The sequence below is a fragment of the Pygocentrus nattereri genome, chromosome 6, assembly GCF_015220715.1.
Source record: "Pygocentrus nattereri isolate fPygNat1 chromosome 6, fPygNat1.pri, whole genome shotgun sequence".
NCBI classification, from domain to species: domain Eukaryota; kingdom Metazoa; phylum Chordata; class Actinopteri; order Characiformes; family Serrasalmidae; genus Pygocentrus; species Pygocentrus nattereri.
Window position 1 is genome coordinate 41,634,299 of NC_051216.1, and position 25,000 is coordinate 41,659,298.

At 38.5% G+C, this 25,000-nt stretch overlaps 1 protein-coding gene across 3 annotated transcripts in view; it reads left to right on the plus strand.

Annotated features, from left to right (window-relative positions):
* The window catches only part of gtdc1 (glycosyltransferase-like domain containing 1), a 75,100-nt gene that overhangs the window by 5,097 nt on the left and 45,003 nt on the right, over positions 1-25,000 (plus strand). For 2 of the 3 annotated variants that reach the window (XM_017715521.2, XM_017715519.2), the window contains exons 2-4: positions 6,729-6,930; positions 18,367-18,534; positions 21,164-21,337. In XM_017715521.2, the coding sequence (XP_017571010.1) occupies positions 6,752-6,930; positions 18,367-18,534; positions 21,164-21,337 (521 nt within the window). In that variant the 5' untranslated portion in view covers positions 6,729-6,751. Of the gene's footprint in view, positions 1-6,728; positions 6,931-11,476; positions 11,498-18,366; positions 18,535-21,163; positions 21,338-25,000 lie in introns of those variants that run through there. The other variant, XM_037539658.1, reaches the window with a different exon arrangement.

Sequence of the window (25,000 nt, forward strand, 5' to 3'; positions counted from 1 at the left end):
TTCATTCATGCTAACGCCGTGCGGTTCCGCTGAGGTTTTCGTCTGCTCATGTAAACAGGTTGTAAAATGCGCAATTTCAGCCGTAGCCGAAATTCAAAGTAGGCCGAAGCAGAAAAGGAAAGCACAGAAATTACAGCATCTCGTCTCATCTCTCAGTTTCATACCATCACAGGTGACTCGCTCATCCTTACTGCTTCTCAGCAGTGATTTGGAAAGAATGAGACAGCGTTTAATAATCAAAACAGTGGTTCAAACTGTGACTAATGATCAAAACTGTGATTGCAGTGCTTTGAGATGCATTAAAAATACTTCATGTATTTTAAAAGCTACATTTTTTCGCAAAATGACTGGGATTCTCTGCTCTCCCCACTGCTACCCTATCTGGACTAAGCGGATAATGGTGATGATTTTTTTTGGCATCACGTAAATGTGTTGGTACTAAATATTTAATATATTTACTGTGCTATTAGTATTTTTTACTGCTGTTAAGCAGAAGTTAGTCAGTGTAGGGAAAAATAGCAAAAACATATTTAGCAGAAACTTACACCGAAGCCTTAACAGCTAAATAAAATACCAAATGTTTCCATATTTGGTCTTTCCACTCTTCACTCTTATTTCAGCTTCCATTCTTTTCAGGAGACTTAAGTAAGTAAGTAAGTAAGTAAGTAAGTAAGTAAGAATTTATTTATAAAGCACTCTAAACACAACCTGAGTTGACCAAAGTGCTGTATATAAAATCAATCCCCACTGGGTTAAGAACAATAAAACAAATAAAATACGTAACGAAAGTAACATTTAAAAAGAGCTTAGAAAAAAGAGAGAAAGAAAACTAGCAGCACCTCACATCACTACAATCTCCTGCTATTCAAATGCAAGTTTGTAAAAGTATGTTTTTAGACCTGATTTAAACACAGAGATAGAAGTGGCTTGGTGAATATCGGGCGGAAGACTGTTCCAAAGTCTCGGAGCATAAACCGCAAATGCACGATCACCTTTAGGTTTCAGCCGACTCCTGGGAACAGTCAGCAAGTTCTGAGAAGATGATCTAAGAGAACGTTGACAGGTTGAGGGTCTTAGCAGGTCTGTAATATAAGGTGGGGCAAGCTTATTTAGTGCCTTAAAAACAAAACAGCACTTTAAACTGTATTCTGTGCTGGACAGGTAGCCAATGTAGAGAAGCGAGCATTGGAGTAATGTGGTCTCTTTTCTTAGTGCTAGTCAGTAACCTGGCAGCAGAATTCTGGACTAGTTGCAGACGTTGCAATAGAGAGTGATTAATCCCTATATATAACGAATTACAATAATCAAGTCTGGAAGAAATGAAGGCATGAATATCTTTCTCCAGGTCAGAGAAACAGAGAAAAGGCTTAAGCTTTGCAATGCTTCTGAGCTGGAAGAAACTACTCCTTACCTCAAGACAATTTGTGAGGGACATTAGTGAGCCATGGTCATTAGGTTTAATCTGAAGATATAACTGTATATCATTCGCATAACAGTGAAAGCTAACATTGTGCTTCCTAATAATTTGGCCCAATGGTAGCATGTACAACGAAAAGAGGATGGGCCCTAATATGGACCCTTGAGGAACACCCCAAGACATGTCTGCAGAGGAGGAGAAATAGTTGCCCATGTTCACGGAAAATGTTCTATGTTCCAGGTAAGACCTAAACCAACTCAGGACCACTTCCCTGTATCCCCACCCACTCGTCTAAGCGCCCAATAAGTATGTTATGGTCAACTGTGTCGAAAGCAGAACAGAGGTCCAATACTATAAGGATGGCACAATTTCCTGAATCAGCAATAAGCAAGAGGTCATTTGTCACTTTAAGGAGGGCAGATTCCATGCTGAGCATAGCCTTAAAACCCGATTGAAAAATCTCATAAAAGGTGGTTATTACCTAAAAACGGTAGAAGCCGATGATACACCACCTTTTCCAGTAATTTAGCTAAAAACGGCAATTTAGAAATCGGTCAATAGTTACTGACCATTGTGACATCAAGGTTCTGCTGACTTGCCTTCATGCAGTCACTCACATTCACACAAACAGCTACCCAAACTAACTCACCTGCCTGGTGAATTTCTTTTTCGTGTGCATCTAAAATAGCTAAAGGAGGGGATTAGATATATGATAACCCATTTGCATAAGGAAGGGAAAAGTCAATAGAAGAGCTTCCAAAACTAGAGTTCAACACATCAGGCCACCAAAACTGTCACCCCATCCCCATCAGGTAAAAAGTACTTAAAGCATAAAGAGAAAATCAAGCTCCACTCTTGCTACGCTATGGGCCTGAAAGGATGTGTAGCTGTGAAAAAGCCCTTACCGAATAAAGGAAACGGACAGAAAAGGACATTTTGCAGTAGAACACCAAAACTGAACACCTGAGATGTCGAAGGTTTTACAAAGTGACGAGTCTGAATTTGTAATTGAGATTAATTGAATGGTGAGAAGCAGAAAATGTTAGATGTAAAACTTCCCTGTAGATTTGTTTGGAAAGCTGAGAGCGAGTCACCCACGAAGAATTAGATAGTGCACACCCTAAATCAGTGGTCACTAATAGGCGGACTGCGAACCAAGTCCGGACCCAGGCGCTGTCCTGTGTGGACCTGGACCTGTAACCGATAAACTATGGAGAATTATTTATTTTCAGTGGGGTGGTCCTATTTCACTCTGCGCAACTTTTCTAATCATTACGGTAGCTTCAGCAGTCCGAGTGACTCACAGACCAATCGCATGCGTTGTACATATCACACATGTTGCGACTCAGTCAATCAGATCGGTGCATTATGATGAGGACTGAGACTCCAGTGAGTGACGCCACACAGAGGGGAGGGTCGAGGGGAGAAACAGCAGTCAGAGAAGAAAGTGAGGCAGAGGGAGGTTATTTCACATTGTCTGCCCTAAAAAAAAGAAAGAAGGAAAACTGACCATAAATGTTGTTGAAATATCACTGAACTGGACTTTATTTGATTTGACAGTCAGTTGTTGACTGTATAAGATGTTGATCTACTGTACCCACTAGGCTGCTTCAGTAAACAGTATATGGCACTGAATCATAATGTAAGTTAGACATTATGATATTCTGGACCTTTGCTTGAGGAAATTTCTCTAACTGGACCCTATTGAATGCTTATTGAAAACCCCTGCGCTGCGTACTCAGCATGTAACGTTATATTTAGTTTTTGAGGCTCCTTACATTTTGTTTTCTGACACTTGAGAATGAATCACTTCCTCAACGGCTGTTTTGACTAGAAATCAAACGAATGGTGGCTTCTGATGTTGGCACAGCATTAGATATACCGTACTCAAACTACTCAAACACTGTACTGCCTCTGCGGTTATCATGTGTCGTTACCATGTGGTTGCTGATCTTATCACATGACCTAGTTTACTTAGTTTTACTTCTTTTGCATGCTATACGCTGGGGAGGGTCTTGTAAACCGAACGCATAAGATGCACATATTAAAATTCGATTGTCATAGCTGGGTGATGAACATTCACGAAATGTGAGAAATCTGATTGTAAGCCTACTGTCAGTCTCTGATCTTGGTGGTGTCCAGCCACCACTGCCGTGAGTTTGAAATTCATGGGACACAATGAGCACGTAGCTTGTCCAGCCTTTAAAAGTGCGACAATAAACAGTCAGCAGTGCACAACAAAGAAAAAGGGAGTAAATAATAGAATCATTTAATCATTAATGCAGAACCAAAGATTTCTACCTTTCTCTTCAGACAGTGGTTTTCCCACAGTACGAAACGGAGGAACGTCGCTTCAACACTTTTACCGCTTTTATACCACAGCTTATATGAAACATATAATTGGATATATTGTTATTAATAACAATGACTGCAGAAGTGAAAACTGACCGAGCGGTGCCTTTGCTAGGTTTTACACTACCTACTGGGAGATTCACTCGAAAGAGGCCCTGAATATTCTGTTGTAACTCCCATTAGGATGAAGCCATCCGAACCAAAGGAATCCACTACATGCCTTGGCGTATGTGTAGTTACATTACAACATGCAATGCTGGACGTTGCAAACGGAGGTTAAACGTCACGACGGCTGTCCGGCGCCTACCTCATCGCTCCGATGCAGGGGCATCCTGGCTTGTTCGAAGCTCCGTATACTGAGGTGCACATTGCATCTTGTTTCGCTCAGATTGCTTCATCCTAGAGAGAGTTATTACATAATATTTGGGGTCTTTTTCCAGTGAATCTCCCTGTAGTTACAAGTGTGATGTGATGTAGTTAGCTGTGCGGTTCTTCCTGTGGGATAGTAGAGTATTTGAGTAGTTTCAGTAATGATATCAGAGTATTTGTGTGTGTGTGTGTTGTGATATTAAAATGCTTGTAATAAGGGCTGAAAGATTAGTTGTTTTTGCACTTTTATTATTATTATTATTATTATTATTATTGTTATTATTATTATTATAGTCTGTTATCAGCAACATTGTTTTACGTTTGGGGAAATTTAACCACATAACAAAGCTTGTGAATTCCCTGTAGGTGAGTTAGACCAATCAGAAGCTATCAAACCTCCATGTGTTGTGACATCACAACCATGACTTACTCGCAGTCTAGCACACTATATTCAGTGGTCAGACCACCAGAAAAAGTGGATATTCAGGTCTTTTTGGTAAAAAAACAAAAGCAGGCCTGAGCCTTAATTTGTAGAAGATATTCGCAATATTAGTCAGAAAGATCGCAGAAATATTCCCCAAATCTTTCAGCCCTGCTTGTACTTGAATGTGTCGTGTTAGGAAACGTGCAGCTGTTCGGTATTGTACAGGCTCTTGTTCGTGCAAGTTACTCAGCCATATTCTTCAAGTTATCAGGCTTGGCTCTGGCCTGCCGCTCTCTCCACTGTGGGGGAGTATTTAATCGGATATATCATTCAAGCTGAATTAACCCTCCAGAAAGACCACATCACTTTAGGCCTCCTCATGCCTTGTCAGACCCCATTGTGCGTGATGGGACGCGCGCACACGCACACGCTCCGAAGACCATCCCGGATGGCTGGAGGCTGTTAAAATGAGGTGTCGAGTGTTGGCTTACACGCTCCAGCGCTCCATGTTTTTTGATGCTTGTCGCTGGGCAGTGCCATGCTAGCCGCACCCCTCCTCCCCCCCTTCATGGCCATTTATATGGCACCGTTAGGAGACTCGCTCTCACTGATAGGTTTAATCGTCGGGATTGGTGCTGGCACTTGATGATGTGATGTTCCTGTGCGCTCGCCCTGTGGTTGTGTCAGCCGCGTTTGCTTGGAGTATTTTTCTTCTCTGCGGCTGCGTCTCGCAAAAGCTGCCCTCACAGAATCCTGCATTTCATCTGGAATAACGCAGATTAGATAGCTGCCTGTCTCCTCGGGGAGCAAGAATACTTCTTTGTGAGGTTAAGGAGGGTCTGCCGTTGGTTTCGGCTTCCATTAACCTTCACGTTTGCACACCTTTCTCTGATACGTCCAAACTTTTGGTGAATTTTACCTTCAGTTATCTTTAAGCTTTGGCCTATGACCTGTATGCCTCTCCTCCAGCGGGCCTTGCCAGGGGTGATCTGAACCGGCAGCTCAGTGGAGCTAAGCACCTACTGATGCTAACAAAAGGCAAAGCCTGCTCGAGAAAAGTTCAGAAATGACTCAGCATCCATCGAGAGACATGATGGTGCTGCTTTAGCTTGTCAAGTCGGGTACAGCGGGGTTTCCCTCTCGCATCACTGTGTGGGGGTAAGCGCACTGACGTTAACCCCTCGCTTTCCTGTCTCCATTTTGAGGTCGAACATTTGTTTATGCCCTACCTGTGTAAGATGGAGGGCTCGAGTTAAAGGTAGCCGGGAAAAGCCCACTTGCATCCGTTTTTTACAGGCTGGAAAACCCCAGCAATTTAGGCTGGTGTTCTTTATTTATTATGTATTTAAACATACAGCCAGATTTAGCAGGGTAAGCTTTGTTTTCCTCTCATTGTTCTGGTCCTGAGTGCCATATTAGTGGTACATCTTCCCGATTTTAGAAATAATCTGCTAAATAAGAAGGTGGGGAAGGATTAACATGAGGACAATGTAAGTTACAGACCAAATAAATAAGAAAAATAGCAGCTAATTTATAGTTTATTTTCCAGTGAAAGAGTTCTTCAGCTTCCTCCCTTGTTCTAATTGTCTATAAAAATGATGATGATGGGTTGATCTGCGCAACTCCCAACTCTCTGCTCCACCAGTAAAGGCTGGCTTTGGGTTTTAACCAATATTCTAAAGAACAACGGAGCAAAGGTTAAAAAACACGAGTTACCAGAAACCTTTCTTTTCCATGTCAGGGCAGCCTCTAGGCCTGGTTGCAGAATATCACTGTGTCAGCATTCCATTGCTAGGTGAATTTCGCAAAGGCCAGCTGTTGAATTTGTTTTCTCACTGCATACCTCTTTCTGCATTCCAGTTATGACTTAACCCTTTTTTTCATACGCCAGAAATCGGCCTCGAAACGTCTGGGAAAGTACTGTACGTAGGCGAATTTTTTCGAATACAGCCATTAATGACATCCCACTTATTATTCCCCTGTCACGCCACCCAATTCATACTGTCTCGTTAGTCATTAAAGTATTTCCATCGGTTAGAATATCGTCTAAACAATCTTTTTTCAAAAAAAAAAAGTTTTGTCTTTTGTATTTCAGTAAAAGTGCAGGTGAAGTTCTTTTAATTCCATGTTTGATAATGACATATGTCCCTGTGTTTGCCGTTACAGGTTGATTGAATCACCCTTCATCCATGAGCGTCTTGCTGGTGGAGGCTTTTTACGGTGGCTCTCACAAGCAGCTGATTGACCTCCTTCAGGAGAGCGTAGATGACTGCGTGACCTATTCTCTGCCTGCTAAGAAATGGCACTGGAGGGCCAGAACAGCTGCCCTGTACTTCATGCAGGCTATTCCTAGCAGCCCCTCATACAGGTCAGTGTGGACATTTCTAGTGGGTGGAACTGGAAGGAATCAGCTTAACAACTTTTTTTGTGTTTTTACTACTTTACAATGGTAATTCCATGAACAGGGTGCCATTTGTGTTCCACTGCTAATACGTTTACAAATATGCATGTGAACTAAAGATGAAAGACATTTTAAACGTGGGTAAAGGGTCCTTCCCAACAATCTATTAGCAACATTAATAAACCGACATATATATATATTGCAGTGTAATGATAACACAATGCATTACAGTGTGAATCCATCTCATGTTTGAAACATCCTCTTTGAGGTAAAAACACATTATAGGGTGTGAAAAAATGAGAATTATGTTCCACATCATTCAATCAGTCCTGTTATCTGAACACATTCACCCCCGTGAAATATCAGAAAGTCACATGTTCGCCAGGAACCTGCATCATCAGGTCTCTCATTCTTTTCCTTTATTTTCAGTCATATTGTGATACTGACTAATACGATCTCTTAAAAGGTCAATTATTAATAAAAATACATTTTAAATAAACCTTCAAAATAGCAATCTTGTCATGCCATTAGCGTGGATGCTAATTAATCATGCTTAAGATTTCATGAAATGTGACCTGTGCAAAAGTGATGGCACGTTTTATGTTTTGTGTTTTCTGTTTTTCTGTTATGTTAAATATTGTTCCCTTTAGCAGACGTGTTCACTTATTTTCTTAGAAAATCCACACAACATGTAGTTTACCTGTTATTAATTCTATGCTTATTCTCAGCCACTTTTTAAGCCTTTTTAGCCAAGAAACCTTGTAAAAGTTGGGCTGTTGTTCCTGAGATGGGTTAACACATTTTTTTACATGGTTATATGCAAAATCTAAATGCAGTCTCAGATTCAGGTTTTGAAAAATGATTCAAAATAAATTTCATGTTAAAATAATGAACTATTATTAGGGCTAAACGGCAGCCCAATCGTGGAATTGTCCACCCGGTAATTTCTCAAGCTGTATCGGCTCCAAGTATACAGTATATGTGTACACCACAACTAATAGTGGACCTGTTGTCATATTTAGGTCAGCAGACTGTTTCTTGGTTGACGATTATTTTCTGTGATGATTATTTTCTGCTGAGGCTGTGACTCATATTTTTAAAATGTAATTAGAAACTGGCGGAAACCTGTCTGGAAAATACCACAGATGTGTGGGAGACAACGGATGCAGGCTAATATTCAAAATCTCGCCAACTGGTTTGACAAAGCTTTTTCAAGGCACTAAAACAGCTGGTGCCACTGTACTTGTGAAGTAATGTCACTTTCCTGAACCAGGACAAAAAACATGCCTAATCACCACAGGGCAAAATGAGCAAGAGCTGCAACCAAAATAGCACATTTCGCACATTGGTTTCCTTGGTTGGGCTACAAGATTGTGGTCTTTTTTCTTGTTGAAGCTGTTGGCTTGTTAACTGGCTGTGTAACGTCACTTTTATTGTTCAGAACATTTGATAGAAATGATAGAATGTTCAATGACTGTTTTCAGTTTTCAGGGCATCTCTGTGCATCTTTATGACAGTAGGCCTGTAGACCTGTAGGCCAGGGCTATTTCATTAAAATTCACCAAGGTCCAGTTAGAGAAAATTTCCTTAAGCAGAGGTCCGGAACATCATAATGTCTAACTTGCATTATGATTCATTGCCATATACTGTAAACTGAAGTAGTCTAGTAGGAATGTCAACATCTTATATAGTCAACAACTGAATGTCAAATCAAATAAAGAACAATTCAGTAACATTTCAACAACATTTATCAGTTTTCTTCACCATGTGAAATAACCTCCCTCTGACTCACTTTCTTCTCTGACTGCTGTTTCTCCCCTCATCCCTCCCCTGTGTGAGCATCACCCACTCAGTCTCAGTGCTCATCGTAATGCACAGATCTGATTGGCTGAGTAGCGTCACGTGTGATATTCTCAACTCATGCGATTGGTCTGTAAATTTCCCGGCCTGCTAAAGCTACTGTAAAGGCTGGAAAAGTTAAGCCGATTAAAACAGGACCACCCTGTCAAAATTAAATAATTCTCCCCAGTTTATCGGTTATAGGTCCGGGTCCACGTAGGACAGCCTCTGGGTCTGGACTCAGACCGCGGTCCGCCTATTAGTGACCTCTGGTGTAGGCCATAGTTTTGGAAGCTATAGCTTATCCTAAGAATAACTCATGGAAGTCAATGTCGTTACTGAATAATAAGCTTTATGATGTAATAAGTCTGAGATCAAACATCTCACCAGATTAGAACAGATGACCTTTGATGAAACTTTGAAGCTACTTACTGGTTAGTTGCTAATTTGTTGCATAAACATGTAATTATAATTGTGATGTCAGATGTCAGCTCAAAAAATGTTTGTAAAGCCATTATAGCCAGTTTATAAAGCTACCATTTTTATATAATCTGTACATTCAACTGGCAAAAGTGGAATTCCACCAGTATCTAAACATTTCTGCATGATTCAGTAAATTAAATATGAACATAAACGCTAAAACAGTGGTAAAACACACTGGTAAGTTGGAGATAAATGGGAAAAAAACTGATTTCTTTGGGGACTATTTTATCCTACAGCATCTCGTACGTACCTCACTGCCTTGAACAGATTTAAAAATATCATTTTAATCCAAGACCTTCTCAAAACTATCATAAAGCAGTGTCTCATCCTTCAGGCAGTGAGTTTATAAAATTTTGACAGAGATCCAACAGCTATTTCTCCAGATTCGCTCTGAAGATTCACCTGTTTTTGTGTGAAAATAAGCAGGTGAAACTTCCAATGGGAAAAAATAAAGAAAAAACTTCCACTGGAAGTCTTTTTAGTTATTGAGTTCTGTGTATAAGCCACAGAGTTCACATTTAAATCCCCTCCTGGAGGCTTTAATGTAGCACCGTTTTAAAGCATATCGATGTTGTTGGAAGAAAAATCTCCAAAATAGCAACTTTACAAGAGAAGGAAAAAATATACTTTGCTTTTAATGTAAGTCAATGGAATCAGACTTTTTTTCTAAGCCATTTTGGGCGATTTCTTTTGGTCCCTTTCGACAGCAGTGATATAAACAACTCATAGTGAGAGCAGCCCATGCTAATGTACCTCCTCTGCACGACAGGGTTAGTTTCAAGTTAGTTGTAATGTTAAAACTAAACCTCCTAAGCTAGATAATAATAGAAATGCAAAACAGTTTGTTCATCAAAATGTGCTTTAGATGTAATTGAAATAAAATATATTTCATTTATTTTGTATTGTTCTGAGTTAAAATTAGTTTGCCCTCGCTCCACTTTTGACTGCTTTGTTTCTAAACAGTAGGTGCTGTGTTTTCATTTGTAGGAAAGATATCGCTGGTACGTTTTTAGTTTTAAACATAATTTGAAATGACCTGTTGCCTATTAGATTGTGTGTAAATTTCATGAAGAATGGACCACAAGAAATGGCCCAAAATGAATTGTAAAAAATTCTGGTTCCATTGACTTACATTAAAAGAAAGTAGGCTTTTTCCTTCTCCTGTAAAATTCTCATTTTGGAGATCCGAGGTTTTCTTCCGACAACAGCGATATGCAAGTCGCTTGTATACGAAATCATGAATCTTGCTCAAATATATTTTTAAACTGATGAAGCAATCACCAAAATGTGTTGCCCCACTTTACCCAACCATGCTTTTTTGGTGATGACTGGTTCCTGATCCTCTGCACGGATCTGGTATCGGGGGAAATCCACTGTCTATTTTGGTCAAGTGAAATAGGAAGCGAACCACATGGTCTATGGTCATTTTCGAGCTTCATTATATGCGTAAAATTTAGCTGCTACAACTTTAAAACCACATCTCTCTTGCGTATCTCATAATGGTCAGGGTCAGCAAGGGACATTTTCCCCACTTCTGCAGTCTCACTAGACTCCATTGCAGAGGAGGGAGAGCGTTTTTTTTTTTTTTTTTCTTTTTCTTCATACGCGCACAACCCAAAAATGCTTGCCTCATCTGTTTACTCATCAGTGTAGCCATGCAAACATCTCCGAGCTCTTCGTTGTGGTTTGACATTTATACGATTTCAGAATAAGTTGCCTAAACAATTAGGTGGTTGAAATGATCGGTGCCTTTGCGCCAGCTGTGGGATCGTATCCGCACATACTACGTTGTGATTTAAGCAAATGGCGTGAGATAAGATTGGAGAGCTAAAAATCATTCTCTCACACATCCCCCCAAAGTCATCTCTCTTTTCCTCCTTCAACCTTGATTATTGTGAAAAGGTTGAAGTAGGCTTTGGGTTTCACCCGGGAAGTCTGTAGACAGCGAAGACCACACATACGCTAGCTTGAACGGAGCTTCCACGAAGCGAATTTGACGTAACTTGACATTACTTGTAGTTCCTCCATAGACACACATATAGACAGGCATCTGATGGGACTTTCTCTCCCTCTCATCACTAAAGGTGGGTGGGGAAAACCCTGTGCGAATCTCAAGCGCTGTCATTTCTTGTGCTCTACATGTGCAGAAGAAAGCGTTAAAATAAACAGCTCCCAGCCTTACTTTAGGATAACCCATGTGGGACCCGAGTTGGTGAGTAAGCTACAGACACCCATTGTCTATATCATCATTACAGCCATTTGAGCCAGCACCATATTTGCACATAGTCGGGCTTAATGAACAGTGATGGGCCGAATGAATAATTCACAAAGTCCCTCTCATGCTCCCAAAGGTAATTATAGGAGGGGAAACATTCTACAGCGCGAGCATGCCAAGAGCAACGCTGATCTTTCCAAAACGGCACCTTTTTGGTCAAAACACTCTCATGCAATTAGGAATCTGACTAAGCAAACACAGTAACATAGCCACCCACCACGTCTGCTGTCCTACAGGTTGCTTTTGGACCTGAAACATCTGGTTTGGTTACGGTTAGTAGTTAGTGCTGGAAATAAATGGTGGGCGACAATTATGGTCTTGTGACAAGAGAGTGGAATCCTGCGTCTGCCAATAACAAATTGCTTTCAAGGATGGTATTTTAGAGCTCGAGACATACATCATCACCAGCGGGAAGATTCTCAGTAATTGAATGTAGCCGACAAGCGGAAACAGTACTGAAAAACTAAACTCGGGCAGAAGCGCACTGTAAGGAGAGAACACACTTGAGTAGAAGTGAAAGTACGTCTTGAACAAACTACTCCAGTATGAGTAAAAAGTAGTTTTTAATTTTAAGATGCACTCATATAAAGTACTGTTAAATTGCATTTTTTTTTGTTGTTGCTGGCTGACTGGCTACACATTGGTGGGAGGAATAATGTTGTGTGTGTAAACAGCAGCTGGCATTTATAAATTATGTAAATAAATATATAAATGAATGAATGAATGAATGAATCATTTGATCAATGAATCAAAGTGTTTTTTTTTCCCCCCAGTCAACATGAGTAAACAAAATTGAAGTACAAGAAGAACACTTGCAAATCAAAGAAGCTGCTGGTGTTCGTAGAACAATGGATCTATCTATATATCTATATATATATCTATATATATATCTATATATATATATATATATATATATATATATATATATATATATTATATGCCCTGCGATGGACTGGCAACCTGTCCAGGGTGTATCCTGCCTTCTGCCCGGTGACCGCTGGGATAGGCTCCTGCTTCCCCCCCGACCCTGATGGAGAAGCGGTTTGGAAAATGGATGGAATGGATATATATATATATATATATATATATATATATATATATATCCATTCCATCCATTTTCCAAATTTTTATATATATATATATATAATGTACAAAAATACACACACACACACAAGATGTATACTTGGGTGTAAGTAAATGACAATGAGTGACATAACCAGCCTTTGTCTGCCGTTCTTGCTTGTAGGAAAGGAAACAGAGTCGTTGCAAAGCTGTCTCCGTTTCTAGAGAACTAGCTTTTGGCCACACAGTGACACCGCAGTGGAATTCGGGCCTGGGGAAGCATGTTTCAAATACAAGTCAGTCATTTTCTCTGTCCTGTGGGATTCGGACTTCTTTCAGCATCAAAATTCCACAAGAGGAATCCACCTCTCTGGGCCGTAGTGGAAACTGTAACGACCAGAAATTCTGAACCTGTGCCCGTTTTTAGGGCGTGTATGTATAGTGCTTGGAATTGGTGACTTTCACAGAGTTACAGAGTTCAGATAAAATGGGATGAATGGTGAACCAAAAACTAACGAAGAATGCTCATTATCTTTATGATCTCTGTCAAGGCTACGGACATATATTTGAGTCTGTTTCGAGGAAAATCGTGTATGCCAGTTTAATGAATTTGATGTTCAGTTTAAATGGAATTCCACCCATTTTTGGAAATGTATAATTTAATTGTTGAGAGACAGAGTCCCTCAGAGTGGTTTAATATGGAATTCTCTGTTCTAAAGAAACGTACCAACTCACAGTGGTGGTGATAGGAACCAGATGTCTGAAGAGTTTAATGCTTTTAACTTTAAAACTTTAAAACTCCTTGAGACCACCGGTGGTTCCAAAATGCACTTCGTCATATTCTTTATAGCTTTAATATTTCGTGAGCTACATTCAGAAGGTGGGCGTCGTATGAGGCTGTAACTCTTCTTTCCAGCCAAATAGGTGGTGATGTCATTTTAAACCTTTATAATAAAAGAAGCTGAACTCACTATTTTTTTTTCTACTGAAAGTCGACCCATTGTTCCACAAATCTGGACTATAAACTAAACCGATGGCGTCTCTTCAGTGATCTGCTCTCTAAAAATAGTTTTTTATTAAATAATACAAAGAGCATCATAAGATTTTTGGCTTTCAGCAGTAACTTGTAAGCATATAGTAATATGTGTGATCATAAAACACATGTTCTGTTAATTTGAGGAGTTTTTACAAAAAAAAAATAAAAATTACATTTATTTCATGCAGTTACTGAATAATTTGCCAATATATGGAAAAACCAAAATACACCCTGGAGAATAAGAGGCTATGAAGACTGGAAAATATTAAACAAAATGGTAAAATTTTTGCCTAAAACCCTTTTTTTATTTTTTATTTTTCCCAGTGGTACATACAAGCATTGTACAACAATGTAGTACCAAAAGAAAAATATTTAATCACTGTTTTACCATCATAAATACTCAGATGACATGTGTAGGTTTACGGGCGGTTTTAGTGTAGTAGACATGGCAACCACTGGTTTCTGTTGCAACCATTGTAAAGAAATAAGTCTAAATTTCTGATTTGGCACAAAAAAATTACAATTTTGTGCAAAAAAAGTTTAAGCTTTTTTTTTTATTTATATTGTCAGTTGTCAGGTAACAACAACTTATTAGCTCAAGTTGAAAGAAAAAAAGTTGTCAGCATTTCTTCAAGTGTTACAGACTGTTACTGTATTTCCACAGCTGACGTTTTGAAGCTTTAAAACATTGTTTGCAAAAAGTCATTGTAGTTAATGACTGATTCATGCAGAAATTTGGAAAACGAATGTTGGAGTTCCCCTTTAATACCTTCAGCACCTTGCTGATGCATACATAGACACGTAGGTACGCACCTGCGTTTCTAATCAAACAGAAAAGACGTGTCAAATTTCGGTTTCACTCATCAGCTCAAGTTCAAAGGAAACTTAAGCATGACCTTCTGTTTCATTAGTGCTGGACTGCGTTCCCTGGACAGTTTACGTTACGTTATTAAGGAATAGAGGCGAAAAAATAGTGAACCCTCATCTGCTGCACTTCAGGGTCCTGTGTTGGTATAGATACTGATGAAGGCATGGGATGGAACTGTGATCCGTCAACACTGCCACAGAGACTTGGGCCTGTTTTAATGATCTGAGGCTGGTCCTGCAGCTCATCTTGTGTAATGATAGAGGTTAAGGTTTGTGTAGGAGAGGAGGGTCCTAGATCAGCGTAAGAATGCAGCTTCAGCCCAGACTTTGTCATGGTCTTGAAGCTGCGGGCTCACCACTTCAAAGAGACTAGCTAGCAGGCAGGCAGCGTAGGCTCAGAGACAGAGGGAGCGCGGCGAGGGGGGTTGGGTTCATTTAGGGCGATGAGCGACGCAGCTTCAAAAGCTCATGGACTCCCCCTCCCAAAAGCTCTTAACGCAGGCCGGGACCAGGCCTTTACTGCGTGTCCCAAAGGGCTGATTATTGACCCTCAGTAATGCACCTAACCTAGCAATCTGAGACGAGACGTTTACTTATTTATAGACGTGACATGTTACGTGTTGGATTGTTACTGCCGTAAATGTATCTGAAGAAAAGAAATCTTCAGCCATTATTTATTTAGTTCAGCCGAGAAGAAAGTAAACATATGTTACACAATAAATATTTATGTGTTTTAACTTTTAAACTGAATCTGAATCAGTGTGGAGCGATATGGTGAATATGAACCAACCCCTGATTTGACTATATATATATATATATATATATATATATATATATATATATATATATATATATATATATATATATATATATATATATATATATATATATATATATATATATATGTGTGTATCACTTTAACTCCTGTAACTTTACAGGGGAAGGAAAAAAAAAACCTACTTTACTTTTAATCTAAGTCAATGGAACCAGACATTTTTCCAGGTAATTTTGTGCTGTTTCTTTTGGTCCATTCTTTATAAAATTTACATACGATGTAAAGGCCAACAGGCATTTTTAAACTGTCAAAAATTGAAAAACGACAAAAATGTTGAGGATTTTCTTACAACTCTATAATGTAACATCTTTAAAGTTTGAATATCCCAGTTAATAAATTTGTTTATGTTGGTATGAATAAAAATGAAATCCGGGATAGACATAATATATTTGTTGTGTGCAGCTAACATTAGAACTGATTTATCTTTGTGTTTTAGATTGTGTTGTACCAGCTGACCCACAGTACAGTGACACATTTGCATGTACACTGTTAACTTTCTGTTTCAAATATTTACAGTACCTTGCAAAAGTAGCTGCAGAAAATTAGATTTTTGCGTAATATATGCACTAAAAACATTAATTATTAATATGTTGGTTTGAAGACCGCAGAAGAAGGCAGGTTTTGGTTCCCGACTTCTTGTTGCGCTCAAGCCGTTGTATGTATTTCTTAAATTCTATCTTAATATTGGATTGGTGAACACTGGGCTTCCTTTAGGAGAGCTTTGGAAATGGTTAAGCTAACATGCTCACACACAGAACCGCCTCAATAAGTTGTTTGTTTGTTTGTTTGTTTATTTATTTTTGTTCGTTTATATTTATTAACTTATTCTTATTCTAATTTTAGTTTTTTGTTTAGATTTAAATTGTATTTAAATCATTTTTAATTAAACATTCATTGCCCAAATAAATGACATTATATATTATTTTCTCAGTCTTTTGAACAGGATTCTTTATACCTGCTCTTTAGATTCAAGATTCCTTTTATTGTCACTACACAGAGTATAATGAGATTAAAAAACAGTGCATTTGTGGTGCCTCCACACATAATAGACAACTATACTAACAAATAACAGACAAGTAAATATCTGTATACTGTTACTATTGCACAGTAACAGGTTAAAGCATTGGACATGGTATAGTAAGTCACAGTAGTATAGTATAGAGTTTTTTTGTTGTTATAAGGAGCTATAAGACGTAAACATATATAGGGTTTTAAATTATGCAGCAAATTTATGTACATATGTGCAGCTGTGAAGCTCAGGATATGTTACGGTTAAGTAGGATGTAAACATACAATAAGTTTAAGGTCACTTACCATGAGGTTGTGTTAATACAGTACTGTACATTCATTTATTATACAACACATTTATTGATTTCTTTCATTTTCATGCAGAACAGCTGTTGAGGTATTTTTTCATTTATTTTTCAGTGCCAGGAAAAAATGTATATATAGAAAATATTTATATATATTTAACAGAAAATTGCCTCTACAACTAAATATATATATTTTTTCCAATTTGTATTGTGTCCACTCTGCCTTTATTACTCCTTCCATTGTTTTTCAGGAGACCTATTTTCAGCTTTTTAAAGAAATCTGCAGGTATTTTCCCACACCTTAAAAAAAGTTCAATGTACAAAGTTTGTTGCGGTTCCTGCTTCTTACCATCCAAGTAAACCGACACACATTTAAAGATGCTGAGATCTGGGTGTAGTCAGTTTGTTATTCTGAGAACTCTGGCAGTCAATTTCCTATGTTTTTAAAGAGCTGAAGCAAAAGTTGGGCTTGACTGCTTTGAGTACTGCTTTTATTCACTGTTAGCTGATGTGTTTTTCTGATGTTGCAACAAGTGCTGTTCCAGTTCTCTATATCACTCAATACTGGGTACCACTTTACAGTATGACCACGCTTGAATAAGGTATATGAATGATTTAAAAATAGTTTGTTAATGGTGATTAGTTAGTTCATAAACACTTTATTAACCATTAATAAGCAGTTATGTCACATCAACAAAAAGGGCCAAAGTGAGCTATTATTTCTGATGAACTAAAAGAAGATCAGTAAACATAAAAGTCTGAGGTTTAGCAATATAAATGAGTGAGGAGTTCAGTAGTAGGCAAAGAAAAGGCAACTCTTGCCCTTTTTGTTTGTGTTGTGCATGTTTATTAAGGATTGTGAGGTCTTTTAGACCTAATTAACAACCATTCATGAACACTTCATAAGGGTAGTCTTACTTTAAAGTAATATGTAGCCTCTTAAACTCCTTGGAACCACCGGTGGTTCCAGAACGCACGTCTTCATGTTCTTCATAACTTTCATATTTCATAAGCTACGTTCAAAAAGTGGGTGTAATATGAGAGCAGTGACTGTCTTCTTTCCAGTTAAATAGATGTTATTTTAAACCCTTATAATAAAAGAAGCTGAACTCACATTTTTTTCTCTCTCTCTACTGAAAGTCGACCCAATTTTCCACAAATCTGGGCTATAAACTGTAAACCGACGGCATCTCTTCAGTGATCTGCTCTCTAAAAATTGTTTTTATAAAATAATACAAAGTGTCTTAAGATTTTTGGCTTTCAGCAGTGAATTGTATGTAGCAATGTGTGTGATCATAAAACACATGTTCTGTTAATTTGAGGAGAGCTTAAAAAAAAAAAAAAAAATAAATAAATAAAATAAGAATGTTCATTTATTTCATGCAGTATCTGAATAGTTTGCCTTACGGTTGGGTCATGTAAGTTCAAATGGACAAATCAAAACATGCTCTGGAGAATAAGAGGTTAATAATGGTTTAAAACTCTGTTTTTAACTTATTTTTCTCCGATGTTCTCCTTTATGCAAATGGGTGATCTTGTATCGAATCTCTTCAGAAATGTCTCCTGAAAACTGAATCCCTTGTCAGTCATTCATTCAGTCAGTATCCGAGTAGGTTAATAGATACTAAGATATCCATATATCATGATCATCATGCTTATTCTTAATTTTGATTCATTTTTCTCTTGCCGGTAGGATTTTGTTTACCAGTTCGGTGCTTAATCTTGCTGAATTGGTGGCCCTGCGACCAGACCTCGCCTCATTGAAGAAGATCCTGTACTTTCATGAAAACCAACTCATCTACCCAATGCGTAAAAGCCAAGAGAGGGACTTTCAGTATGGCTACAACCAGATTCTGTCATGGTAATGCCATACATCGCCTAGTTATGGTGGTTTACTTCTGTGTCAGTATTGCTGTAGACCCGTTGTGGTTTATATTGAGGTCAAACAGTCGGGTAAATTTCCAGTAAAGTGTATATTCTCTTACCCGCAAGTTTATGAGCAATATTCACGCAGTAGTACAATGAAGAATTTCATAGCGGTGCAGATTGACTTTGGCTGTGCTCTACTAAATAGGCCTACTTTGTCATTAAAAGCATTAGCTGCCTTGTTTTGGCTGGTTAATTATGGTGTATATAATAGAGCTCTCACTCTTGAAGAACCCAGATATTTTAGCTCATAATATCTTCATTAATCTAGATATGGCAATTAAGCACAAGTCTTTAAGGCTACTGTGTAATTGTTATGCATTATGATAGTTGTCTGTCAGGGCAACAGTTCAGATCCACTTTGTTTGCTTAGTTACGTTCTGTGCTTGTTTATAATTATGACAATGTAGTGACATTTAAAAGCGTATGGCTTATGTCCTGCTAATTTGAATGCTAATTGAGTCACACTTTAAATCGGTGTTAATTTGTGTTGAAAATTTGTGTTGCTTTTATGTTTTATTGTATGTAATTAGTATTGCTGGTTTTGCTCAGTATTGCTAATAATATGTTGACCGTGCATCTGAGATTTGCATGGCAGTGCTTTCATTTCCATTGTTTTCTTTGGTTTAATTAAACATTCATATATAATGAAATATTAAAGTGAATAAATGTAGGTGTCAATGTACACAGTGCCTTGGCAAAAGTATTTGGGCACTCTTTCTGATCGTAGAGAGTATTAAATTGTCAGAGGATGTGTTTCTCGTTGAGTTAAAACTAATTAATTTATGATTAAAAGTTAATAAAAAAACAGAAAGTGGGTAATACTGCTAGCCAGAGTCCTACTAATGGTACAGAGAGGATTACACATTGACCTATCCCACCTTCATGCTTTTAGAAATGTGTGGAGAGCCTTTAATAATTCATTAAAATGGTTTAAAAATGCACCTATAATTAGGGCAGTAGAAAGAAACGGTAAAACACAGTATTGCGACACTTTGTGTGGAAAAAGTAGTATTGATACACGAAGTATCAATGTTTTATTATTGAATTATCAGTATTTTAATAACTTAATAAACTTGTTTTCTGATTGTTTCCAGAGTCTGCACCAAAAAGATAGTGGTGGCCTTAGTAGGAGTGGTTGGCTAGCATAGTGGATAACAGTTCACGCTGGGACTTCTAATGTTATTTTACCCTTCTACTATAAATCACTCTGTGTAAAAGTGTTGCATTATTTTTTAAGCGGTGCTCTCATTGAAATCAAGGTCAATATATGCTTTTTTTTATTTTTATATATGGACACCAAAGTGTCCTTATGAATATGGCCTTAATACTACAGACACATGAAAAATTCTGTCATTAATTTTTAAAATATATGTTTCTAGTTTGACCCCATGAACCACCCATAGTAGTTTCAGGCTGGAGGCTAGCCGCAGTGCACTGTATGTTGCCATTAAGGAATTGGCCGTTGTAGCCGTCCTGTTCAAATACAGCTTTTAAATAGAATTAAATCTAAACCTTTCACACCTTCAGCAGACTGCACTGGATACTGCGCACCGAAGACCTATTGAAAAATCAACGAGCAACAAACTAACAAAAGCAACAGCAGAGTGGAGCTCTAGTTTCTCCTCCACTGTAACAAGAATCCACGAGAGGCTATGGTCTCAGACGATTTGAGTCATTGGCTGTATAAATTATATAAATAAAAGTCTCTCCTACCTTAAACCCACGCCTCCTAACAGTGGCTGATTCATGGTAGCGCAAGCCAGTTCTGAGACGCTATAATACGTGCACTCCTTATTTAGAACATGCTGCCACTGCATTCACAAGATGGAAGTAATGTTCTAGTTAAGGTTATTAAGGATATAACTATAACCAAATGGAAAAGTTTAGGGTCAAACCTGGGCACATAACGACGCAAAACTGTGTGATTAATCACAATTAACTACATAAAAAGATTTGATTCATTGTGAGTAATTGTTTTAATTATTGTAATTATTATCACTTGCTGAATTGCAGCATAAACGCTAGCAGTATAGCATTTCATATATCTTTAAAATTGCTGTAATCCGGTGTCGACCAGAGGAGGATGGCTTCCCCTTTTGAGTCTTGGGTCCTCTCAAGGTTTCTTCCTCTCGCTCTTAGGGAGTTTTTCCTTGCCACTGTTACCACTGGCGGCGCTCATGGGCACTTGGACCCAACACCTGTTGTAAAAGGCGCTATATAAATAAACCTCGACTGGACTATAACGTTGCGATTAAACTAAGAATCGCGATCATTTGGAGCCGCTAGTGATTCTTCTAACTTACTCTTCGTTGAATTTTCAGTAAAGGTGTTCTTGCACTGCACTGCACTGATGTTCTCATGTTGTATTGGTATTGTGTTTTATTTTATTGCAGTATTAGTTCTACATTATCATTACATTAAGTTTGTAATTGCTATTATAATAATACAAGAAGTTAGCAAGTTTTTTTTTTTTTTTTTTGTTCTAAAAGCTGAACCTGAATAAACACCGTTTCACTCTCATCTAACATAATACTTCCTTTCCCTCCATCTCTTCCCTCCAGCTTGGTCGCGGACGTGGTGCTGTTCAACTCAGCCTTCAACATGGACTCCTTCCTGTCCTCTATCTCCACCTTCATGAAAACCATGCCTGACCACCGGCCCAAAGGCCTGGACCAGCTCATCCGGCCCAAGTGCAGAGTGCTGTATTTCCCCATCCGATTTGCCGATGTCACAAGGTCTGTCCTCTCACCCTTCCACAACCCCCCCCCCCCCAAACACACACGCACACACACACCCCCCACCTCCCTCTGCAGCCTTCAATTTGCCTTCTAGGGATCACCGCTCCACTGATTAAAAAAAAAAAAAGGAGAGAGAAAAGAAAAGCTAGCGAGTTCATTTTTAATCCGCCCCCAAAAGCTGATCGAGTATGCAAGCGTGGTTAATGGCAAGTGGGCAAAGTTGTGTAAGAAAGTGATTAGAATAGACAGCTTTAATATCCTGTGCTTGACACACTCCTGCTGCAAGACACACACACACACACACACACACACACACAGCTCGTGGCTCACGCGCTGGATCGTCAGTGTTCAGCACAGGATTATGGCTGGATTTCAGTATGTGTTACAGCCACATTGAAGCAATGCGTTCATTTCTGCTGTACATACAACAGAGAGTAAATGTTTGGACTTTATTAGCTGGCCTTATCTGGATTTGCATCTTTGTTTGTAGTTTCATCAGCATCCTGACGAGCAGCAGAAGACGGCTTTAGAGATTATATGAAAATGTGAAAATTCTCACTCGCGTGTTCTTCTTCTCTCGGTGTCTAAAAAGCAAACGGATTTGAATTCTGTTTGACTTTCAGGACCTTCCTGAGGTCATTCGCTTTACAGAGAAGCGTTTGTTTATCATTCACACTGTCATTCATGTAGACGCTGTAGTGAGAATCGTATGCAGTACTTAAATTGTACTTAAATTCTATCAGTTTTGAGTGATTAGTGGTGGATGACGAGCTTTTTTTATCATTATTTGTGTCTCTTCACTGTCGGGATTTAAACACGTGAGCTGCCCTTTAGATTCTGTGCAATTTTTGTAATGAGTGGACCAATAGAAATGGTAGAAAATTGCTCGGGATAAAATCTCTTTACATGAACTTTTTTGCCTTCTTCTTTAAACTTATCTTTCTTGAGATTTTGATTTAGCGTTTTTTTAATACATTTTTTGGACATTGACCAAAAAATAATATGTCCATAGTCAAAAAGTCCAATATGATTAATTGAAATCAGTTAACTAGGGGGAAAAGTTTAGTTAGTAGTTTTTTTTAAGTAATTGACAAATATTGAACATTATTTTATCAAAAAAAGGAAACTAGAAATAGGATTTCTCTCTTCACACAATACTGTACAAAAGCGCCTAAACAAGCTTTTTAAAAGCTTTTATCTTGATAATCTTGACCACGTGTCCATATTTTTAAAGTTAAATTCAGTCAAACCTCAATCTAGTAAAAAGTAACAAGAATCTCTTGTTTGCATTTTTTTTGTTTATAACTTTTATCACAGATTAATGGATGATAAGTAGAATAACACTGGACTGCCATAAGCAGAGGTTTGGAAATGGTTAAATGAACATGTTAACATGCATAAAATCACTATTTATTGCATTAATGATATTTATATTCTTTCTATAAGTTTTATGATTATTGATGTCTGACTTTTGCTTAGTCCTGTAATTGGCAAGAAAACGAATCTTCAGGCTGGGAAACACTTTTTAAAACAGAAGCAACAAAGGAACAAATACATTTTTCCACTAACAGTAAAGCAAAGCTAAACTAATTAGAGCCTGTGTGGTCAGTACCACCATAACCACTTCAAACCTGATATTTCTGACCACAGCCTGGTTATCAGCCTTGTTAGATGCCCGAGTCCTGAAGCTCAACACGGCACAATAGCAGGTACACTCAGCCAGCGCTTTGCAGTAGAAAAAAACAGAAAACGGCCCTTTAAAAATCTTCGTTCTGCAGAAGATTTTCCAAAAGCTCAGTTTTCAGTGACCTTGGAGAGGAGACCAAAAACGCAGAGAAAATAATTGTTTTCAAGAAGTAACCATGGTAACGGCCTAGCGTGGCTTACCCAGCAGTTTAGAAGAGCGATTTCAAAATACAAACTCATCCCTTCAGCCAGCGTTGTTTATTTTTTTATTTACCAAGTGAAGCTGAGGGAAAAGCAGACAGTGACATGCTCTTTGGGCTTTTGTGCATTTAGTGTCTTAGATGCTCACCATGCTGAGCTTCTGCAGCGGATGCAGATTCTTTTCTGCACTTGCGTAACGGTCATGAGGTCCTGCAAGGTGTGCTTGACTCTTCGGACCGTACGCTGCCGTCTCCTCCATCGGCATTTTCTCTTAATGCTGTAATAAGATGTCAGACGGAGACATAAGCATTGTTGAGCAAACTAATTGATAGCAAGGTTTATAATTGATTTGAATATTCCTGTTATTTCTTATTGCTATTGGAACAAAACCATATCTGAAAAAGCATCTTTACAGGAGAAAGGAGAATCATTTTGGAACTTTTCTGTTGGTCTGTTTGTCTGGACATTTTGACGTAGTTTAAATATTCAAATTATCTTTCAATTTATAGGAAAAACATCTAATAAAAATGGAGACGCAAGCTTGTTCAGACAGTGACGATGCACTTAATTGGAGTCCCGCTGGTGACATCTTATATAAACCAAAATAACGCATGGCCACGATTTAGTAAGCCGTGAGAATGAGATAATTAAATTTTGGCCACGACTTAGTAAGGCGTGGGAACAAGATCCTAATACGTGGTCACAACTTAGTAAGTTGTGGGAATGAGATATTTAAGCCTTGACCCCAGCTTAATAAGGCACCATCTGGTTCCCACACTTCACTCGTGGCTGCGACCTAATTATCTTGTTCCAATGCCTTACTGAGTCATGGCCGCGACTTAATTATCTCGTTCCAGTGCCTTACTAATCGTGGCCACGACTTAATTATCTCGTTCCAATGCCTTACTAAGTCGTGGCCACGCGTTATTTTTATTTTCATGGGATGTCACCAGCAGGGCTCAGCATCGCTGTATACTTCACGTAGTTTTTTGGATTTTGCTCACTTCATTATCACTTTAATCGAGTAAGATGTTTGTTTCCTTCTCTGGACAATTGAAAGGCAGCATGTTGCTCTCGAAGGCCTAATCAAGGCATCTGAAAGTCAGTCTGCTCGGCTTTTTTCTGTTGCAACAGATTAGCTCCAGAATGCGCCTTATGAACTGTCATCTCGGATAAGCAAGCTAGAGTGGTGCTTTTTGATCAGCTCAAAATAAAGCTGAAAGTTAGTCTTCCAGCCGCGATGCCGCAGACAGGGCTGCTCCTTATTAGAACCTTAATGGAGATCAGCCAGAACCAGAACAGCAACCAGAACTCAGTCCTGACTCCATCTGAAATCTTCTTTCTGTCCCCTCCTTCCCTTACTTGGGGTGTAAAAATGTATAATGAATGATCCATCAGTCTGATAGTGCTGGTTGAGTGATATTGATTTGGAAGTGCTGTAATCAGTTTTTCTCATAATATCCATAATATCCCATTTTTTTTGACCAAAATACTTTTTTTCATACTTAAATAAAAAGGTTTGGTGTACTGAAAAGTTGTTGTCTGTATTCTGCTACTATTTAGATGCTTTCTACACATATAGTCTATAGAGGGCTACTCAAACTGGACCCCTCAGGCCCGAGTTGGTCTGTAAGAATGTTTGGTTTAACCCACCAGAAAGCTGCCCAACCCCCTACTTCCTATGGCCAATGAGAGAACATGTATTTGAACTTATTTGAAATCTTGGAATCAGCCACTGGTTTATTGTAAAGAATGCGGTTGCTCCTCAAATAA